General features: G+C 34.4%; 1 protein-coding gene across 4 annotated transcripts in view; it reads left to right on the top strand.

Moving 5' to 3' along the window:
* LOC140506903 (radial spoke head 1 homolog) overlaps positions 1-23,063 on the top strand; it is a 41,733-nt gene extending 18,670 nt beyond the window's left edge. Inside the window, exons 4-9 of one of the 4 annotated variants that reach the window (XM_072614568.1) lie at positions 516-606; positions 7,212-7,347; positions 13,771-13,842; positions 20,500-20,659; positions 20,806-20,922; positions 22,904-23,063. In XM_072614568.1, coding sequence (XP_072470669.1) covers positions 516-606; positions 7,212-7,347; positions 13,771-13,842; positions 20,500-20,659; positions 20,806-20,922; positions 22,904-22,953 — 626 coding nt within the window. In that variant the 3' untranslated portion in view covers positions 22,954-23,063. Of the gene's footprint in view, positions 1-515; positions 607-7,211; positions 7,348-13,770; positions 13,843-20,499; positions 20,660-20,805; positions 20,923-22,900 lie in introns of all 4 variants that reach the window. The other 3 variants (XM_072614567.1, XM_072614572.1, XM_072614571.1) reach the window with 3 other exon arrangements.
* The last annotated feature ends 506 nt before the right edge of the window (positions 23,064-23,569 follow it).

Below are 23,569 nucleotides of genomic sequence, written 5' to 3'. Positions count from 1 at the left end.
AGGGTAATGGGCAAGCTCATCTGAGAAGTCCTTTATAATTCTAATATTCTGTGACTTTATTGCTAGACTCAAGTCCATTGATTTTTATATAAATCTTTTCTACTGTACCCCTCATTCATCCTTTTAATTTTCTGAATTACTGCAAATACAGCCTATAGTATGCAATTATGTATACAGATTATATTTTGTATTTTCTCATCTTTGTTCCCTAATTGATTCATGTGTGATAGCCTAGTAAGCTTCTTTAGGGAAGGAACTGTGTCTTTTATTTGGATAAGTGCCTAAGGTACGTTAGGTACTTAATAAATACCTTGACTGATCAACTATTTAGGGTCCCTCTGAAAGCTATGACCTCCTCTAGATAAGTGTTTTTATTATTTGAACAATTACTGTTTCTCTTTAGATGTATGTGTATTACACTACAGTAAATTATAAATTTCAAAGACAGGTCAAATTGAATTTCTTATGCTGGCATTCTTTTTTTTTTTTTTTTTTTTTTGCATTGTCAATTTCAGGAGACTGGGTAAATGATGAAAGGCATGGCTTTGGAGTTTATCGCTACCCAAATAATGATACATATACGGGAGAATGGTTTGCTGGCCAAAGGTTTGTTTTTTGTTTTACTGTTTCTTCAGACTTATATTTTTTATTTAGGCAAGCAGAAGACTCTGACATGTCTTTAGATTTATTATAGAAAATTCATAACTATGAAATCTACAACTCTCAAATTCTTACATGAATTGGAAAGAAAGCATTCTGGAAAATATCTGCCTCAGTATGATTCTGTGGCATCTGTGTCAGAAAACCAGGTTCATGGTAACTCATCAAGATAGCCCTTCACAAGCTGATACAGGAAAAGTTTTCACCACAGTCAGAGAAGGTAGCATTTGCACTCTGCTCTCATTATCAACAGAGCATAGAAGAATATAGGAGATGGAATGCTAGGCTTGAATTCAGTGAACATACAACCAGGTTATAGTGATGGTACTTTGCCTCAAGGTGCTGAAATTTAAAGAGTGCTCATAGCATTTACCTTCAGCAATGTATAAAAAATTGAGCTTAGAACCTAGATAACAAAAATAATTAGGTAACATAGGAAGCTATGAGATGGAATGTATTTTCTTTCCCCGATTTATTGTTCCCCAAGTGAGTTTTCTTGCAACCCTTATACAGAGTAGAGTAGCATTACTTTGTCCTGCATTTTGTAAAACTTTCCCTTGAGTGTAAAAATGCTAGTTATAGCTCTAAGTAGACCTTAATTCTAATTTCTCCTCTGACACTTAACTGTATTTGACCAGAGATGAATGGTCAAATAGGAATGAGGAAACCTTAGTTTCCTGATCTGTAAAATGGGAATATCACTATATGCAATACCTATAGTACAGTGTTGTTGTGAACCTGAAATGAAACAATGTACATAAATCACTTAGTAAAACTTTATGTGCTATATAAATATAACTCTTGTCATAGAAGGGGTTGTGTTGAATCCCAGAGAAGAATTGCAGTCCCATAATCACTTCACCTTCTTTGTGTGCCTTTTAGAGTGATATAGAAAATTACTATAACCAACTACCATGTTTAGAAAGCCAAGTTTTGTGCCATAATTGAGTCCTCATAGAGTAAGGATGTCCCCCGTCTTTGACCAGTGTACATGATAGAGTTGGGCAAAAAATATTTCCTGTTTTATAACTATGTAACTTCCTGCTGGGATACCAATCCAAATCAGTCTGAGGCCCCAGAAGAATGGCTATACCATATTCAAGGCATTCTATGGTTCTATACTCTTAAAACTGTAGCTCATGAGATCTCACCACTGAATTTGCCTATAGTATTCAGCCAAAGGATACAGTTGGCTAAAAGTAAAGGCATTTACTTTGCTTAGTAAGTAACAAAAGGTATGGTATTAAAATATCTTCTTCATAACTTGGATTATACTATCCCTCAAGGACACAAAACATCAACTGAAAGAGCAACATTCATATAGAGGTCAAAAATAGAGAGGCACGTTCGTAGGGAATATGAATACGCTGTATATTCTTTACAAATATATGCCTATGTAAAAAGAACAAAAATATGCATATGTAAAAATAACAAAAACAAGAACTAGTACTTTTGGTATGAGGGCTTGCTGAGCCCTTTTCAGGATTGCTCATCCATCTTTGATATCCACCTGTCCCCCAACTCTCATCTGTGGTTTCAAGAAGCTTGCAGCATGTGACGTGCCACAGCCACACCTTCTCACCAAGTTGAGGGTAACAATGGGCCTCAAACCCATAAGTGTCTACCCCAAGCATGTGAAGACATCCCCTGGCAGAATGGATAGATGAGAACTCTTTGTTCCTAAAGACCATGAAGGCAGCTGAAGTAGGTACTGTGGAGCTCTTAGAGTTTGGTCAGACATTAAAGACACCAAGGTCATCCACTGCATACCAGGCCATTGCTAGTCATCCTGACTTTGTCTTGTCCCTGGACTTGAAAGATTCTGGAAGAGAAAGTGAGGTTGACAATTTTGTGCAACTCTGCCTCACTTAAATCCAATTTATATGTGAATCAAGACATCATCCCATGAGGACACTGGTTGTCTTTGAAAACAAACAACAAAAGACAACTTGCATATAAGTACATACATATGTATGTACATTCTTTATATGTATACGAATATATATATATATGTATATATATATATATTCCTTTTCAGTACCACTTAAAAGAATGCCATCAGTCTTATAGCTCTAGTTTCTCTAGCAGTGTGTTCAATTCTACAGTTTCCCTTTTGTTTATGTTTCTTTTAGATTTGTCCAAAATTAAGAGGGAAATAAGTTTCCAGCTATTTATACATCTTCTTGTAATTCAGGCTTTTTTTAATATATAAATTTAAATGCTAAGGCATTTAGAGAATATGAGTTTGCTGTTGATTTGTTTTGATGTCCATGGTTTCTTTTGGGATAATGTTGTTTCCTTGTTTACTATTTATATGCTGGTAATTTTTGTTTTTGCTTTGTTTAATCACATAATTAGTTGCACATAGAGCCACAAAGAAGAGACTAGTTGGAGGAGTGTCACCCAATTTAGGAGACCAGGGGGAGGCCGAGGCAAAAGGGTTTGCCAGAAGAGACTTGCAGAAAAGCAAGGAAATTACTGAGTAAATCCCAGAGTACAAGCATGTTGTCCACATTGTGCATCCCTTCCAGCGCATGGGAGCTGGCTGGGGAGAGGTTTTGAGTGATGAATGCATTAGAGATTGTGGATTAATGTTCTCTGCTGTTAATTCATCAGTTTATTATGTTATTAGAACCTAGTATCTTGGTCTATGGAGAACATTGTAATTATTTTACCTCTTGGACAGCTAGGTGGTGAAGTGGATAGAATGCTAGGTCTGCATCAAAAAGACTTATCTTCCTGAGTTCAGTCTGGCCGCGGACACTTACTAGCTGTATGCGGGCAAGTCACTTAACCTTCTTTACCTTGGTTCCTTCTCTGTAAAATGAGCTGGAGAAGGAAATGGCAAGCCACTCTAATCTTTGCCAAGAAAACTTCTATAGAGGTCATGAAGAGTTGGGTATGCCTGAAAAATGGCTGAACAACAACATGTAATTCTTATTTGGAGAGGTTTGAGATGCAGTAAGGATCAGAAAAATGTCTTGTCTTCCATCTCATTGGTGGCATGTCCCAGAGGTCTCACATAGGATATTCCAGATAGAAATCTGACCTTACCACACACTACAACCAGGTGAATTCTCCTTCCATTAATGCTGCCAAGTACTCCTGTTTTAATAAGCCATCTTCTGGCTATGTGAGTCACCAAAAGTGTACTACTTATATCTCCTTTGTATCCCTCTTTCTTTTAATTTTGTATCTATAATCAAACCAATTCTATTGTTTCTCTGTAAAAGAGTGTGTCATTCTACTCCCTTATGCCCTGCTCAGCAGTCCTGCACTATTCCAAACCAAAATATTCCTTTTTGGTTATCAGCTCCCTGTATATACAGGTATATCTTGTTTTATTGCACTCTGCTTCATTGTGCTTCACAAATGTTATGTTCTGGGGTTCTTTGGGCTTTTTACAAATTAAAGGTTTGTGGCAAACTTGCCTCCAGCAAGTCTATTGGAGCCAATTTTCCAACAACATGCGCTCACATCATGCTTCTGTACCACATTTTAGTAATTTTCACAGTATTTCAAACTTTTTCATTATTTTTATATCTGTTATGGTGATCTGTGATTAGTGATGATGGATGTTACTGTCGTAATTGTTTTGGGGCACCATGAACCATACCTATATAAGACTATGAACTTATTGGATAAATGTTGTGTGTGTGACTGTTCCACCTACCAGTCATTCTTGCATCTCTGTCTCTTTCCTTGGGCCTCCCTAGTCCCTGAGGCACAACAATATTGAAGAATATTACATAAATTTAGCTGATAAACCAGGGGTGGGATTTCAGAAGATTGACTGTAATTTTGAAAGAAGTTCTACTATGGGTAAAATGCTATCACACAGCATTGCATGCTAAAGAGAAATCTTTCATGAAAGGAAGAGTCAATCGATGTGGCAACCTTAATTGTTATCTTAATTTTAAAATTGCCACAGCCACCTCAATCCTCAGCAACCACCACTCTGATCAGTCAGCCACCTTCAACACTGAGGTAATACCCTCGACCAGCAAAGAGATTACAGCTCACTGAAGGCTCAGGTGATGGCTTGCATATTTAACAATAAAGTACTTTTTAATTAAAGTATGTACATTGTTTTTTTTTTTAAAAAAAACAACTTAATACTATTGCATACTTAGAAGACTACTGTATAGAGTAAATATAATTTTTATGTGTAAAAATTAACATGACTCACTTTATTGCAATATTCACTTTATTGAAGTGGTCTAGAAGCCAACCAGCAATATCTCTGAGGTTTGTCTGTATTGTATTCTCTTATTAGTATCCGTAGCATTTAGTACAGAGCTTGGAACATAATAAGGGCCTTTAAAATGGCTCTTCATTCATTCATTCATTGCCATGATTTGCAGAAGAGTTAGGAGAAGTTTTACCTTTTGCTTCGACTCTCAGAGAGTATCAAATGAAGGGCCAAAAAAAAATGTACTCAAACATCTGGTTATTGCTCTCTTCTTTACTGACTCTGTAGTTCATTTGTTAACAGGGTCAGTTCCTCTTCTTTAAACTCTTAAGACCTTCCCAACCTCTCACATCAATGAGTGGGCAGAGAAAGGGGCTGGCAGCCAGCTTCCCTTTGTCAGTCCTCAGCCTTATTTCTAGGGGTGTTGCCCAGAGAGCTGGACATACACTGTTTTCCCCTGACAAGTAGTGTTATGGAACTTACCTCTACAAGGCTGTGCCTCTTTTTCAGAACAAAGCTAATTTTCAGATCCTAAGGAACAAGTCTGTAGATGTAAGGGTGAGGATCTTTCAGCAATACTGTTGTTCAGTCATTGTACATCTTTGCTCTCAAAGCACTCACAATCTAATGGGGAAGACAACATGCAGACAAGTATTTACAAACAAGGTATGCACGGAATGAGTTGGGGATAATCAGCAGAGGGAAGGTGCTAGAGTTGAGTAGAATCAGGAAAGAATTCCTATGGAAGGTCTGATTTTTGCTGGGACTTGAAGGAAACCAGGAGGCAGAATTTATTCAACATTTTTATCAATGGATGGAGGATTGGATAGCATCACTATCAAATCTGCAGATCACACAAAGCTAGATGAGAAAGTTAATCAAATAATAACAGAAGAATCTAAAAGAAATTCAAAAGACTAGAATGTTAGACCAAATGTAATAAGATGAAATCTATGTTAAGGACCTATGATTTATTTTATGTAGAATGTCCTCTACTAATGCAGGTTGTGAACTGTCTATAACTTAGTTCCTGAGGCTGAAAGGCTGAGACTTTTCTATAAGCGTACAGCTAGTGAGTGTGTCTGAATCTGAATCTATATCTTCTTGATACCAGGTGTAGAACGTAGTCCGTTACATATTACTACTCAGAATGAAATTTAATAGGGTTGAATGTAACATCTTACAATTGGTTTAAAAAATACACAACTTCATAAGTATAGGTGGGGAAAATATGATGGTGCACATGATGAATTATATCTAAAAGAGATCTAAATTTTTTTAGACTTTAGGATCAGTGAGGATCCATGAAGTTTATAAGAATCCACTAAAAGGGAAGTCTATCAGGTAATTCATAGTTTTATCTGGATTTCAAGCTAAAATGGACATTAGATATTATCTAGTACAACAGTGAAATGGGCAAATTCAGAATTAGGCCACTTTGAGAAAGGCATAGTGTCCAACACTAGGAAAATGATAGTCCTATTGTATTCTATCCTCATCAGACCATATTTACATTGTAACATTAAATTCTAGTTATTACATCAATAAGCTGGAAAGATGAACAAAGGAGTGTGACCATGATGGTGAAATGATTTGAGATCATGCTATATATGAAGATTATTTAAAAGAACTAGGGATATTTATACTATTTATACTGACTTATACAGTCAGAAGAACTGATAGTAATTGTCTTCAAATCTACATGGTATTGTCATGTGCAAGACAGATTGGTAACAACTCTTGGTAACAACTCACAAGAATAAGTGGATGTTGCAAAGACAAATTCAAGTCCTGATATCAGGAAAAGCTTCCTAAAAATTAGAGCTACTGAGAGGGAATAAGGGACTCACTTTGGGATTTTGTAGAATATATTCTTATTTAGCTATAAATTGAACTAGATCTAGGTAGGCATCTTGGAGTCCCTTCCACTCTGAGACTCTATGAGCTTATAAGCATCCGCCAAAGAGGAGGTCTATAATATATTTATACTTTTGTTTTTTATTAGAATTAGGAGGGAGTTTAGACATTATCTGGTCCAACCACTTTGCGATTGAGAAAATTGAAGCCCATAGACTACTACCCAATTGTACCTCAAATGCAGAATGATGATCTCCACAGTCCTTTCAAACTTTAAAACTACAATGATTTGCCTAAGGTCATACAGTAAACAGAAGAAGCAGGGAAGTAAACCCAAATCATTTGACTTCTGATCCTCTGTTCTTTCCTCTACATCCAGCAATTTGGTTTTACTTTGATTCTCATTTATTTTTCCCCTGTGAAACTTTATTTTCCAATTAAAAAAAAAACCTCTTTAATTTTTTAACTTATGCAAAATTTAAAGTATTCCCTCTCAACACAGGCATGGGCAAGGAACTTACCTCTATGCTGAGACTGGCTCTAAGTATGTTGGTACTTGGGTGAATGGACAACAAGAGGGAACAGGAGAACTCATTCACCTTCAGCATCGATACCAGGGCAAGTTCATGGGGAAAAATGTAAGTAATTTTTAAAGTGCAGCTTTCTAATAAGTGTAAAAATATTATTATAAATATCTGTTAATGTGTAAAAGTTACAAAATAAAAATATTAAATTGAAATAAAAAACATATGGTGGTACCCTGAGAAAGGACAGTACAGTGTGATGTATGAGAGCATTAAAATTCTCTGCCTCCCTTCATGAATCATCATCTTGCCCTTTCTACTTTTATTATCAATACAGGAATGAGATTTAGGTGGAGTGAAATTTTGTCCATGAGCATCCCAATAATGTTTTTTTCTCATACCCCTTTTCATGCTACTTCATTGTACCTCTCCAAAAATATTAGTCAAACCTTTTAATACATTTTTTTAATAAATAAGTTCTCTCCTCAAAAATTAGAAAATCAAATGTTTATTCTTCAGAAAAAAACTCTTGCACATTTATTATGGTGGTGTTTTAAAAGTTTGAGAAAAGTTTCTGAGCGAGTAATCATTTTATTAATATTGCTAACATATTACCAATAAAATGGGTCAGTGAGCAAAGGGGTCAAGTTCATTGCTGCATGAAACAGAAAAGGCACAAATGAAGAAGAGGAAGGTATAGAATAAATTAACAACCAGTAAAATTTACAAAGAAAAATGGACAAGCCATCTGAAGGAGGTCAATCAACATGCAGTGAAGGATGAAAACCTTCAATGGGAAGGGAAAAAAAGACCACATACAACCAATTCTCAACTTTCAACGGATTAATGTCACCAGAAAGCAATGCAAAAGTCAAAAACAAGTGTGAATACATTGAATCTATGGGAAATAGAGGCTAGATTCCCACAACCACCAAAAATTGTAGTCTTTCACAAGAGACTGCTGAAAATACACTTTGGACTTTGTAACAAAACATTAATTCTGACAATACGTACTTTCCCTAATGAAATAACCCATAAAATGCAGTACATAAAATAATGGTAACAGGCAAAACATTTTTTCTCAAGAATTCCCTAGAATTCTGTGACCTTTTGTGTTAACATCAATTAACAACATTGATTTCAGAAAATATTTACTTTTTATAACGCCTGAAATTTACAGTACCATAAATACTGTATAGCAAATAAAATTCTTAAACCTAAAACATTTTTTGGCCTGAATCTTACCTTCCACTATGTCAGATGGTGGTGTGAGGGTGTGGTATTGAATATTATATTGCTGTAGACTTCTCTACCTTGGCCACCCTATGAAAACCAAAGGAGAGATTGCTTGTGTTTTACTCACTGCTTTTGGAAGATACCAAGACTGGTGAGGTCTCAACATCACCTCTAACATTCTGTCTTTTGCAGCTAGTAGATGGCACTGAAGATCATGAAGGATGAGCCAACTACTTTTTGAGTTTATAACAGTTTGTTGATTTGTTAACACAGACATTCTGGCATGAAGTTTATCTACCAGCTTTATTTGCTGCCTCACTGATTTTGCACATTTGGACTTAGAGCCCAAAGGACTAGCAATACTCTTTGAGGACACAAAATTTGAGTTTTACAGGCAAACAATGAAAATATGCAACGAATGTAGGGAGAGTTCTTTATAATAAGAGTGAACAAGACCAGTGAAGTGCGCAGTAGGATACTACCCACTCCACAAACTTGCATGTAGTGTGTCTCTAATTTTTTTCTTTACTGTACGTAGCTGTGAATGTGCAGGTTGCAACACAAAAGTGAAAATGAGGTTACTAATAAAATTACATGGATTCTTGAAGTACCCAAAGTTAAATGCACAAATGTTGAGGTTTGACTATGAAATAATGAAACAGTAGCAAGAAATCCTATAATGGATCAAGATAGAAAAAAGAAACAGATTTAAAAGAAGAAATAAGAATTAAATTAGTGCAGAAAATAGTTACGAAAGAAAAAAGATAAATAAGAAAGTAGAAAATTTGGAACACATCACAGAAAATTTCTTCAAAAATGTATTTAGGCTCTGAAAAAGAGAATGGCAGATTTGAAACTCGAAACTACAGGAATGAGGGAGAAATTGAACAAAATCAAAAGACATCAAGGAAAAAATAGCCAGAGAAACTGATTTTCTAATGAAAAGAAATGCTTGGGAAGGTGGCCTAGCGCTACCAGACCCTAAACTGTACTATAAAGCAGCAATTATCAAAACCACTTGGTATTGGCTAAGAAACAGAGAGGTAGACAAGTGGAATAGACTTGGCACTCAAGATGCAGTAGGCAAGGAATATAGCAACCTTCTGTTTGATAAACCCAAGGACCCCAGCTTCTGGGATAAGAACTCATTGTTTGACAAAAATTGCTGGGAAAACTGGATAACAGTGTGGCGGAAATTAGGCATAGACCCATACCTGACACCGTACACAAGAATAAAGTCCAAATGGGTACATGATTTAGGTATAAAGATTGATACCATGAATAAACTGGAGAAGCAAGGAATAGTGTATTTATCAGATCTATGGAGAAGGGAAGAATTCTTTACCAAAGAAGAGATAGAATGCATTATGAAATGCAAAATGGATAACTTTGAGTACATTAAACTGAGAAGTTTTTGCACAACCAAACCCAATGCAACCAAAATCCGGAGGGATGTAGTAAATTGGGAAAAAATTTTTACAGCTAAGCTAGGGGATAAAGGCCTCATTTCTAGAATATATAGAGAACTGACCCAAATGTATAATCATACAAGTCATTCCCCAATTGATAAATGGTCAAAGGATATGAACAGGCAATTTTCAGAGGAAGAAATTAAAGCTATCTATAATCATATGAAAAAATGCTCTAAATCACTATTGGTTAGAGAGATGCAAATCAAAACAACTCTGAGGTACCACATCACACCTATAAGATTGGCAAACATGACAGAACAAGAAAATGATAAATGCTGGAGAGGATGTGGGAGAGTTAGAACACTAATTCATTGTTGGTGGAGCTGTGAGCGCATCCAACCATTCTGGAGAGCAATTTGGAACTATGCCCAAAGGGCTACAAAAATGTGCATACCCTTTGACCCAGCAATATCGCTACTAGGACTATATCCCCAAGAGATCATAAAAATGGGAAAGGGTCCCACATGTACAAAAATATTTATAGCAGCACTCTATGTAGTTGCCAAAAACTGGAAGTCAAGGGGATGTCCATCAATTGGGGAATGGCTGAATAAATTATGGTATATGAATGTAATGGAGTACTATTGTGCCATAAGAAATGATGAACAAGAAGACTTCAGAGAGGCCTGGAAGGACTTATATGACCTGATGCTGAGTGAAAGGAGCAGAACCAGGAGAACTTTATGCACAGCAACAACCACAGTGTGTGAGAGTTTTTTCTGGTAGACTTAGATTTTTGTAATAACACAAGAACTTCTGAAAAAAAAAAAAATCCCAATGGTGGACCTCAAGGCAAAAAGCCTTCCACACTCAGAGAGAGAAATATGGAAGTCACTCACATAATGTAGCAGATCATGTTTGTGTATGTGTATCTGTTTGTGTATCATGTTCTGATTTGTTATACGGATTCTTTCATTTATCTTAGTCTGACTACACAGCATGACGATAGTGAAAATATACTCAATAGGAAAGTATATGTAGAATCTATACAGAATTGTATGCAGTCGTGGGGAGGGAGGGAGGAAGTGGGGGGTGGGTGGGGAGGGATAAAATCGCAATTGTATGGCAGTGATTGTTAAACATTAAAAAAAATAAAAAAATTAATAAAAAAAAAAAAAAAAGAAACTGATTTTGAAGATAGGATGGGTAGAGATAGTTTGTGAATAATGTATAGAGATAAAGATCATGGATCTCTCAGATAAACACATGGAATATCATAAATATCATACTTCAGGAAATAATTTATGAAAACTGCTCATAAGTATTAGAAATGGGGGGCAATTCAGATTAATAATCTATAGATTGCTAAAAGAACACATGCAAATTTGCATCTCCAAGGACTGTACTAGTTAAATATTAGAATTTCAGTATTAGACAGTAACAGGAAGCCAAGATTTATATCTTTAGCTGTTATGGAAATCAGTTGGAAAAGTCCAGGATTTCTCCTTGCTTATGAAATTAAAGAAAATATTCTGAAATGATATTCTAAAATAGAAAGGAAAATAAATAAATAAAATTCGGTCGTATTGCTATACTGGCACAGCCCAACCATGAATAATCAATACTTTTTCTACTGTGTATTGGGAAATTTTGATTATTCAGAGATTATGGTAAACCAGGAAGCAATATCAAGAATGCTGGTATTTAAAAGACTGAGGCTTTGTTCATAGAGAAGTTTGGAGTTTGCTCTCTTCTCTTTATAAAGTCCTGATCTGCATTCTGTCCAATATATGTCAAAAGGATCACATCAGTGCTCTGTCCATCCAGCTGTGTAACATAAGCTGGACATTTTGTATCCATTTCATTTATCTTGTATGGATTATTAGGTCAACCTAGTTTAAATGGTTGTGAATTCCCAATGAGAAAGTTTACAATATTCTGAGTCTTAATTTAATCAACTCCATGTTGTCTATAAATGGGATCATCTGCATTACCTCACTATATAAAGGTAATTCCTCTTTATTTTGGATCTTATATAAGTATCCTCCACCACTGGGATTACTTGTTTGGCACCCTACTTGACAATGAACAAATCACTGAACAAAGGTTTTGGGTTTTTTTATTTTGGAATCTATGATCCTAATATATACATGAGAAGCACTCTATTATAGGAAGACTCTTTAAGTAAGCATTTTGTTCAAATCAAACACTTTTTAAAAATATTTAACAAGTAATAAATACAGTTTGTTCGGGAGTCCTACGCACTTTTCAGTAGTTGGTGTCACTCCAAAAATGTGATCTGTTACAGAATATCATTGTGAAAACCTGCCTGTTTTCTTCTTGTGTTGTCATCTAGAATGCATGTATTTTAGTATGTAATATGTGTACATGTATATTTGTGCAAATATATACATGTTTATGTGTAGATCATTTGCATCAAGATTTTAGATTTAGATTTAGATTTAGAGAAGGTAGATAGGAATCAATAAATTTTTTTATTTCTTTGTGATCACCTTTTTATAAATTGCAATATCATAGGTGATGTTTTTCCCCACTGATTTGCTATCATTGTCTCTTTCCTTCAACTTCCTTACAATTTAGTTACCTCAAGCCCCTTATGAATACTTGCTCTGCTCCAACTACTGTACCATCTTTATTTTTTTAATGTTATTGGTACTATTTCATATAATAGCTAGCATTTGTGTAGCGCTTTAAAATTTGCAAAGTGCTTTACATGTGCTATTCATTTGAACACAACAGGATTGTGATGTTAGAGTTTAAATGTTGTGTCTCCACTGTTACTGAAGAAAAAATGTTGATGGACAGAACAGATCTTTTATGTTTTTTTATATATTTTCCTGTCTAGTTTCACTTTTAAATGCTCTTGATGAGATATGGCCTAATTGGATCTCCTGAAAACTCAGTTAATATATTTTGCCAATAATTTTGTCAGATCCTCTGTATGACTTACAAAATAAGTAGAGAAAAATTAAGTATATTGAGTTAAAGCATTAAGATAACATTTTAACAAATACAAGTAGAGTATGCTCTATAACGATTCCCATCCCCCAGGACAAATATTTTATTTTATTCTTATAACAACCTTGGGAGTTAGATGCTATTATTATCCTCATAAGGTATAACAAAGGATACTATATTGTATCCCTATTCTACTATATTCTTCAAGTGTCTTAAAATGCAGATTTAACATTTTGTAAGCTTTTCCTTTTTCTTTAGATATCATATTGTACTTTAATGTAATATACAGACAACTTAATTAATTTAAAACCTCTTAGTTTGGAAATCATGGCGGTTTGACCAAGGGATGAAATGAAACTTTACATTCCATTAATTATAAAAAGTATTTGCTCAGAAAATTAATGGTGTCAAGATTACTTAGGAAATACTTAGCTTCCTTGATAAAGCAGTGTTTTGAGATACTCTTGAAGTCAATGTAAATTAGACTTCGCTGAGGAGCTTTGCTTTGTAATAATCAATAATTTATAAAAATAATCTATAACTTACACTGTTCCTCTCTGAATTTTTCCATATTGTGTAGGAGGTGCAATGATTTGCTCTAGCAAGGGCATTGTGATCTAATGGATAGAGAATCAGCCCTGTAATTGGGATGATGACCTAAGCTCAAGATTTACCCTTACTCAAACTGGCTATATATGGGCAAGTCATTTAACCTCTTGGTGTCCCAGACACCTCTCTAAGACTGAAAGTTAGACACAAGATATTGATCTGCATTAATGAAGGGAGTTTCAACACGGATGAAATCACAGGTCTTGGGGAGGGGGGGAGAATTATTGTATAGCATACTCCATCTGTATTATAAATTGAACCATCATAATTTGAGGTAATATTTTGCTTCTTTTATGTATAGCCAGTGGGACCTGGAAAGTATATTTTTGATATTGGATGTGAGCAGCATGGTGAATATATACTTAAAGAAGTGGTAAGTTGCATAGTAGAGTACAATTAGCATATCTAGATAATATGACTTATCTACTTATATTGCTACTATAAAGTTAGAAGTAGTGTAAAACTTAGACAACTGGGACATAGCCTAATTTTTGTTTGATTTGTGTTTGTAAATATAAAATCAAAATATTGATTACATTTGCAAATTGGGTTATGTCATACTTAGTAATTATTGTTTAAGTCCAAATTGTATTGCATGCTAAAATCAAGTAGTTAATAGTTAGCAAGAAAACTTTGGATATTAAATATTTGAAGACTGAAATGAACTTTTCAACGTTAGTATTGCAACATGATTGCCCTATAATTGATACTATACATTTCAGGGGTGTGGGTGATGACATATGAAAACATCCATTATTTTATTTTTTGTAACATTAAACATTAACCAGACTGAAGTAGCCAATAAGTAGCATTATCCAGCTAATATTACATTATTCAGAATTAAATTTCCTTTATGTGTGTATGTGTCACTTGCATACTGTATCTAATATCTAACTGGTTCATGTCTATCAAAGATCAGAAAATTAGTAAATTGTCACCATGTAGATACTTTTTTTTATAGCCTTTTGATTTTTTAAAGTGTTCATTTTTAAAGTATTTATTCATTCAACAAACATTTATTAAACAACCACTAGTATCATGCATCAAGAGAGAGTAATGTAATAGATACCCAGCTTTGGTATCAGGAAGACCTGGATCCTAAGTAAGTAAGTAAGATCAGTAAGTAAGACACTTACTGAATGACCAAGGACAAGAACATTCATTTTATATGAGATTTTGAGTTTCAGATTTTTTCTCCCTTCCTCCCTCTTTTCTCCCTCCCCAAGCTGGCAAGCAATCTGATCTAAGTTATACATGTGCAGTCATGTAAACATATTTCCACAATAGTCATGTTGTGAAAGAAGAAATAGAACAAAAGGGAAAAGTCACAAAAGAAAAAAAGTGAAAACAGTATGCTTCAATCTGCATTCAGACTCCAGAGTTCTTTCTCTGAAAGTGGATAGCATTTTCCATCGTGAGTCTTTGGAAATTGTCTTGGACCATTGTATTGCTGAGAAGAGCCAAGTCCATCATAGTTGATCATTGTACAATGTTGTTGCTGTGTACAATGTTCTCCTCGTACTGCTCACTTCACTCAGCATCAATTCATGTAAGTCCAGGTTTTTCTGAAATGCCTGCTTGTTATTTCTTATAATGCGGTAGTATTCCATTACATTCATATACTACAACTTGTTCGGCCATCCCCTCAATTTACAATTCTTTGCCACCACAAAAAAGAGGTGTTATAAGTATTTTTGTACATATTCGTTCCTTTCCCTTTTTTTATGATCTCTTTGGGACACAGATGTAGTGGTGGTACTGCTGGATCAAAGGGTATGGACAGTTTCGTAGTCCTTTGGGTATAGTTCCAAATTGCTCTCCAGAATTTGGATCAGTTCACAACTCCACCAACAACACAACAATGTCCCAGTTTTTCCATATCCCCTCCAACATTTACCATTTTTCTTCTTTGTCATATTTGCCAATCTCATAAGTGTGAAACAGAACCTCTCAGTTGTTTTAATTTGCATTTCTTTAATCAGTGATGATTTAGAGCATTTTCCCATATGACTACAGATAGCTTTGATTTCTTTTTTTGCTTTTTTAATTCAATATTTATTTATTTTGGTAGATAGTATTTTATCTTTTCCAATTACATGTAAAGATAGTTTTCAACGTTCATTTTTTATAAGATTCTGAGTTGCAAATTTTTTCTCCCTTTTTTCTTCTCATTCTCTCCTCCCCAAGTTCACAAGCTATCTGGTCTAAGTTATACATATGCAATCATGTGAACATTTTCACTTTAGTCATGTTGGGAAAGAAGAAGCAGAACAAACAAGAAAAGTCACACACACAAAAGTGAAAATTGTATGTTTCAATCTGCATTCAGACTCCATAGTTCTCAGTGTCATAGGTGAGAGGTTAGGTACCTGACAGTTGTTTCAATTTGCATTTCTCTAATCAATTGTGATTTAGAACATTTTTCAAATGATTATAGATAGCTTTGATTTCTTTATCTGAAAACTGCCTGCTCATATCCTTTGACCATTTATCAATTGGAAAATGACGTATAATACTGAAATTTCCCCCTGAAATATCAGTTAATTCCTCTATTTACTCTACTTATCATTTTTTCCATTAGTCTTTTATTCCTTAGATTTTTAAATATTTTAACATTTTTATTTATTTTTGACATTCTTTTCTTTTTAAATTTTGAGTTTCAAATTCTCTCCCTCTTTCCCACCCACTCCCCCACTCACTGAGAAGGCAAATAATATTATATCCATTATGCATGTGAAATCATGCAAAATATATTTTCAAATCAGTCATATTTCAAGAAATAAGCAAGAAAAATATTGTGAGAAAATTATGCTTCTATTTTCACTCAGAGTTCATCAGGTCTCTTTGTGCAGATGGATAAGTATTTTTTCATCATGAGTCCTTTGGAATTGTCTTGGATCATTGTATTGATCAGAGTAGCCAAGTCTTTCACAGTTTATCATCATTACAATATTGCTGTTACTATGCACAATGATCTCCCAGTTCTTGTCCCTTGGCTTTGCATCAGTTTATGTAGGTTTTACCATGTGTTTCTGAAACCACACCTCTGGTCATTTCTTATAGCAAAATAGTACTTCACCCCATATGCAACAACTTGTTCAGCCATCGGCCAAAGTCTCCCACTGCATCCTGGGCCATCTGCAGTTGTCCTGACCTACATCTGGCCATTGTACCCAGATGGCTCTGGAGGAGAAAGTAAGGCTGATGACTTGGCACAGCATTCTCTCACCGAAATTCAATTCAATTGCAAGTCATGGCATCACCTTCCTGACATCATGGTCCTTTCCAAGAATGAAGGACAAACCATAACTCACGGTCCTTTGCCATCACAAATATCTATCTGTCTGTCTATCTAGCTAGCTATACTGTAACTATTTTGCACATAAATTCCTTTGATATTTTTTACCTTTTTTCTTCAGATGAATTTTATTGTTTTTTTCTGTCTCCATAAAATAATTCTTTGTTAGTTTGATATGACTCTGCATGAGTAAATTAACATAGGTGGCATTGTCATGGTTATTATGTTGGTTTAGCCTACTCATGAACAATTAATCTTTCTTTATCATTATTAATTAAATATTAATATTTACATCTGTCTTTATGAAAAGAATGTCTTGTAATTGTGTTTGTGTGCTTCCTATGTGTGTCTTGGCAGGTAGACTCTCATGCATTTTGTACTGTCAGTATTTATTCTCAGTGGAGTTTCCCTTTTGATGTCTTTCTGCTGGATCTTGTTGGTAATATATACAAATGCTGATGTGAGTTTATTTTACACCCTGCAGCTTTAGCTGAGGTTGCTAATTATTTTAGTTAGTTTTTTTAGTTGACTCTCTAAGGTCCTCTTAAGGAAGCCATCATGTCAGTTGCAAAAAGTAATAATTTCATTTTCTCTTCGTTTATGATTAGACATTTAATTTCTTTTTCTCATCGGTTGCTAGAACTGGCATTCCTACTACAATACTGAGCAGTAATGGACATCTTTGTTTTATCTCTTATCTTATTAGAAAGATTATTTAGAAAGCTCATTGACATTACAGATAATGATGGCTCTTGGTTGTAGATAAATGCTACTTATCACTTTAAGAAATGCTCCATTTATTCCTGTTGTCTAGTGTTTCTAATAGGAATGGATGCTGTATTTTGCTAAAAAAAAAAATTGTATCTTTGAAATAATCATGTGATTTTTGTTGCTTTTATTATTGCTGTGTTCCATTTTGTTTAAAATTTCCCCAATATTGAACTAGCCCTGCATTCTTGGTAAAAATTCCAGTCTAGTCATAGTGTCTGATCTTTCTGACAGATTGCTATGGTCTCTTTGTGGATATGTTACTTAATATTTTTACATCAATATTCATTAGGGATATTGATCTACAATTTTCTTTCTCTCCTTTGATTCTCTGATGTAGGCTTCAAGGTCATATTTTGGCATGGAGGGTGTTTGGTAGGACCCCTTCTTTTCCTGTTTTTTCAAACAGTTTGCATAGTGATGGAATTCATTGTTATTTAAGTGTTTGGTAGAATTCATTTGTAAATCCATCTGGTCCTGGGAGTTGTTTATTTATGGCTTTTCCAATTTCTCTAAAATAGGATTATTAAAGTGTTCTATTTCCTTTTCTGTTTATCTAGGCACTTTATACTTTTATAAATATCCATTTCATTTAAATTGTCAGTTTTATTGGCATATAGTTGGATGAAATAATTTGTAATAATTGTTTTTATTTCTTTATTGTTTGTTTAATTTATATTTTAAATTTTTGATACTAGTAATTTGATTTCTTTTTTCAATTAAATTTTCTAATGGCTTATCTATTTATTTTTGTTTGTTTTTTCTAACAGAATATCATAGTTATTTTTATTAGTTCAACTTTTTTAACTTTTAATTTTGTTAATCTCTCCTTTGATTTTCAGGATTTTCATTTTGGTGTTTAATTGGAGGTTATTGATTTGTTGATTTTCTGACATTTTTAGATGCATCCCTGATTAATTGGTATACTCTTTCTTTTAATAATTAAAGTATTTAAAGATGTAACTTTTCTCCTAAGTTCTGCATTATTTGCATCTCAAAAATTTTGATATATTGTCTCATTGATGTCATTATCTTTAATGAAATAATTGTTTTTTCTATGATTTGTCCATTGACCCACCCATTTTTTAGGATTAAAGTATTTAGCTTCCTATTAATTTTTAATCTTTGCTTCAAAGGTACTTTATTGTATGCAATTTTTATCATATTATGGTACATAAATGTGCATTCAATAATAATCTGCCTTTGTTTTTGAGGTTTTATTACCTATGATCAATTTTTGTGTTCTCTTGCATAGATGAGAAATAAGTATATCCTTTTCTATTTCCATTCCATATTCTGTTCTATTCTAGATTTATCTATGTCTGAAATGAGTAAATTGAGGTCCCCTACCTGATTTAGCTGTACTGAATTTTTCCTCCTCTAACTCATTTAATTTTTCCTTTAAGAATTTAGATACTATGCTATTTGGGGCATATATGTTAAGTATTGATATTAATTTATTGTCTGTGGTACCTTTTAGCAAAATGTATTTTCCCTATTTTTCTCTTTCAATTACGCCTGGTTTTGATTTTGCTTTGCCTGAGATCATGATTGCTACCTTTACTTTTTTTTTTTTTTTTACTTTGGTTACAATGTAATAGGCTCTGCTCTGGACCCTTATTTTTAACTCTGTTTGCATCTTTTTTATTTCAAATATGTTTCTTGTGAACAACATTTTGTTGCATTCTGGTATCTAATCCATTTGGCTATCCTTTTCTGTTTTATAGGTAAATTCATCCTATTCATATTCACGGTTATGACTGCTAATTGTATATTTCCCTGAATTATATTCTGTTATACTTATTCTTCTTTTTTTCCTTGCTTCTTTTTTAAGGGTTTGTTTTGCTTCTAATGCCTCCCTTAATCTACCATCCATCTTTCTTTTAGCTCCATTCCCTCTTATTTCCCTGTTGAATAAGATAGATTTCTGTATCCAATTGTCATCCCTTGTGTATTCTTCCCTCCTTTTGAGCAGTTCAAATGAGAATCAAGTTCAAGTGTCACCCTCTCCTCCCTTGTGTTCCTTTCCTGTTGTATAAACTTCTCCATGGGCACCGCACGTATGTGAGATAATTCTTCTCATTCTTCCTCACCCTTCCACTCTCACCCACTCCTCTTCCTCACCTTTTCCACTCTTCTTCTGAAATCATCAAAACATAAAAGAATCACTACTAGATCTTCTATCTAATTAGCCTCTTCTTATGACCCCAAGTAATAATAAGAGTTTTGAAGAGCTAAAGGCAATCATCTCCTCATATAAGAACATAAACAGCTTAAACTTTTTTAGTCCCTTATGGATCCTCAGTCTTATCTATATGACCTTTTTTTTGCTTCTCTTGATTCCTGTGTTTGTATGTCAAATTTGTACTCAGCTCTGGTCTTTTTATCATGAATCTTTGGAAGTCTTCCATTTCATTAAATCTCTCTTTTTCCCTCTATATATTTATATTTAGTTTTCCTTGACAGGTTATTCTTGGTTATAAACCTTTGCCTTTGTAATTCCTTTGACTTTTGGAATATCATGTTCCAAGCTTTTTACTCATTTATAGAAGGCATTGTTGAGCAAAAAATGAAAAAATAATGGACCTTTCACCATCCCATATGCATTTTTACTATCATGAAATAAATAATTTTGTGCTATGATAAATGGAACTTTCTAGAAATAAAATTATGAGCATAAAAATTTTCCTTTGTAATCTTCCTCCCCTTTTCTTTACCTCTTTCCTCAGAATTTTATGAACTCTATGGCCTCATAACTCAGTAATATCACAAAATACCATGAAATAAACCACCTAAAATTACTATTTTTGTTTCCTTTCAAAGACTTCATAATTCAAAAATGACTTCTTAATAATGACTTGTTGGTGTTAGGGACTGGGGAGGTGGGAAAAGAAGAAGAAACATTGACTTTTCCAAACTTATACTTTTGTAGATAAATTATGCATATATTTTAACTTCAAATAGGAAGAAGAAGAGGGGGAGGAAGAGGAAGCTGTAAAACCTCCTGTTCCAATATGGAAAGCTAAAAAAATTGCTCCATTAGCCCTCTACACACCACCCCTTCCTGAAGTACCACCACAGTCTGACATATCACCAGCACAAGAAGAGCCCCAAACATCTGGAGGTATTTAGTGTGCCCATATTATTAAAGCTGTGGAAACAGTTTTCAGACTTCTCACAAATCCATTAAAATCCTGTAGTTTGCTGGAAAGAGTGGCATCATCTTGTTTTATACTAATTTTCTCTATTTTATTGTCTGTCATATTTCAGTTGGTGAAAAAGTTACTACTCAACCCCCTGCTGATTATTCAGAAGCAGATGAACTTGATGCAGAAAAGAAAGCAAAAGAAAATCTGGAAAGCCTTATGATGGAAGAACTAAAGCAAGGTAGAGATGAAATCAGAAATTATAATATGGACCAGTATGTTTTCCAGATGCTAGAAAGAAGCAGCAAAATTAGTTATCACTAGCTATTAAATGCTAGGTAATTGCTAGTTATTGTCACTCCAGACACCTTAATATCATGGTCTTGAAGTGAAAGTAATTTCTCTTAAGAGAAAACTATCACTCTGATACTTGACACTGCATTTTCTTCATAGATCACAATGGACCTTCATGAAAAGAAATAAAATTTTCTCTCAAAATTGCCCCCCCCCCCAAAATCAGTAAGAAGCTTAACTAAACCGTACCCTTTTATCTTGGCTTTTGTCAGGGGAAACAGTAAATTGAGAGATCTTTTGAGTATGTGTCATTCACAACCAAACAATTTCTTTCTGTCATCATTGACCTTTTAAAGGAAATAGGTACTTATCCATTGTAATTTAGAAAATTGATCTACTAGTCTCAATTATCTACACTAAAAATAGGAAGCAGTGGCATCAAGCATTCAACCAACCCATCAATCAACAAGCACTTATTAAGCACCTACTATGTGCACTCTTTAGGGCACTGGAAATACAAAGACAAAATGAGTAATAGTCTTTGCCCTCTAAGACCCTACATTATACTGAGGGATACATCACTTACAATCTGACCACTGGAGGGAGCTAGTGAGTCATCTCAGGCAATAATAGTATTGGCTTGGATGCCATTAATACTGGTTAGTCTAGCTGTTCATGTGCAACTGGAAACTACCAACTTGGCCAGACTACGTCACTCTTTTTTTTCCTCCCTCTTTAGAAATTAGCTTTTGAATAGCTGTAGGGAAGCACTGGATCAGTGTCACTGAAGTGGAGATTTTTATTTTCCACTTAGAGCTCCTTCTGGTATATTACCCTCTTTAGGAAAAAAAAGGAAAGACACTGGAATATCTTGGCCTCAGATATTCTGTGGCATTTTTTGCCAGGATTGTCAAAGTATAACAGTAGTTCTTCTACTTTGCTCTTGACCTTGGCTCTTGAAATCAATTTTACTTTAGCTGAACCAAATTTCCTGTCTGAGAAAGGAGAATTCCCTTAATCTTTTCTATATATCTGAGCATTAAGTTAAATACAGCAAACCATTTGGCTCAAAAATTTTATCACATTCTAGGTCATAATAGTGAATGTGAACATTTAGTAAAATGACTGACACAGAGAACACTATAAAATTATGAATTATAAGTGAGTGGTTGCTTACATGGCTGCTCAGTTACTAAAGTGCCATATTATGTGGACAAATATGGACTCTTGCCAAGGACGGTTGATTTTGCATATGCCTTTGGACTGTGATGATTCCGTCATCAAAAGGTGTCAGAATTAGATTAGAATGACTTTATGGCTGACCTCAGAGTTGAAGTGGGAAAATGGTGATGCTGAGAATTGGTGGCCAATACAGCAGCCTGTGGCTTTGGCAGTTCTGGTCACAGATAGAGTATCTTCTCAGCAAGAAATCCATTAAGTATAACACACGCTGATTTCTCATAGTCTGGCCTTTTAATGTACCCAAGGTGATTGGGAGGCTGGGTCATAGGCTCCTGGACCAATGAAGTCTCAGGGCTAGTTTCCCTGCTTCTTAGGGAAAAAACTAGCTTAGTTTATGTGGTAGGGACCCTGAGGCATACAATATTTAGAAATATATGTGACTTTTGTGTAGTGGTCTGCCTTAGACTTTTTCTTTTGGCAAATTTAATTTCCTTAACATAGTGGGTTCATTTTTGTCTTTATATCACCAACACTGAATTAATGATAGTGCAGTGTTTCTTGAATTGAAATTCAAACTGTCCTTACTATATGGCATTAAGAACATATTAATAAGACATATTCATTTTCTGCTATTTAAAACAATATATGTACTGTTTCATGCATATATTCATTAAAGCTTTGCTAAGTAATTTAAAAATTTAAAACTGCTTAAAATTAAAATGTATCTCCTTATTTTTTTCCAGCAGGAAGTACTGAGGAAGAGGAAAGAGAAAGAAATTCACAATCATCAAATTAAAATGAAGAAACCAACAGAAAAGGAGATTGCATGCCAGATTTCTAACATTATAATAATTTTACTTTACATGGTTTGCTAAATTAGTTTAAATAAACTAGTAAACACCTTAATGATCAATTGTTTAAGAAATCCTTTGTTGTACATTCTTTAAACTAAAAGACCCTGGATTATTTTTACCCTGGTATGGTGTATATAATAGCAAATTTGAAATCAGGAAAATGTGAGTTCAAATCCTGTCCCTTATACCCACAATGCAATACATTCTCTAGGGCTTCTTGCCTAACTCTCACTTGCACTCACAGGTCAGGTCATCAGAGAGCTTCTGACTTCTACTGCTCATTGATCTAGGGGTATGCAACTCGGAGGTTCTGAGTTTTTCTGATATTTGTGAGCTCCCATACTTTCTTTTGATTGTCAATCAAACTTAATGAGCTATTATAAAGGGTATTTGCTAATAAGCACATATAGCAAGAACAGTTATAAAAAACAGCCCCCCCTTCTCCAACCTGGAAGAACATTCTCTCTCTGCACACAAAAATTCTCTGGGAAGGTGGCCTCTACACATAACCTCAAGGCAAAAGGTTCCCTTCCCTTGTATCAAATATAAAATTCAAAG

The sequence above is a fragment of the Notamacropus eugenii genome, chromosome 5 (assembly GCF_028372415.1).
Source record: "Notamacropus eugenii isolate mMacEug1 chromosome 5, mMacEug1.pri_v2, whole genome shotgun sequence".
Classification (NCBI taxonomy): Eukaryota; Metazoa; Chordata; class Mammalia; order Diprotodontia; family Macropodidae; genus Notamacropus; species Notamacropus eugenii.
This window is presented reverse-complemented; position numbering and strand designations above follow the sequence as displayed.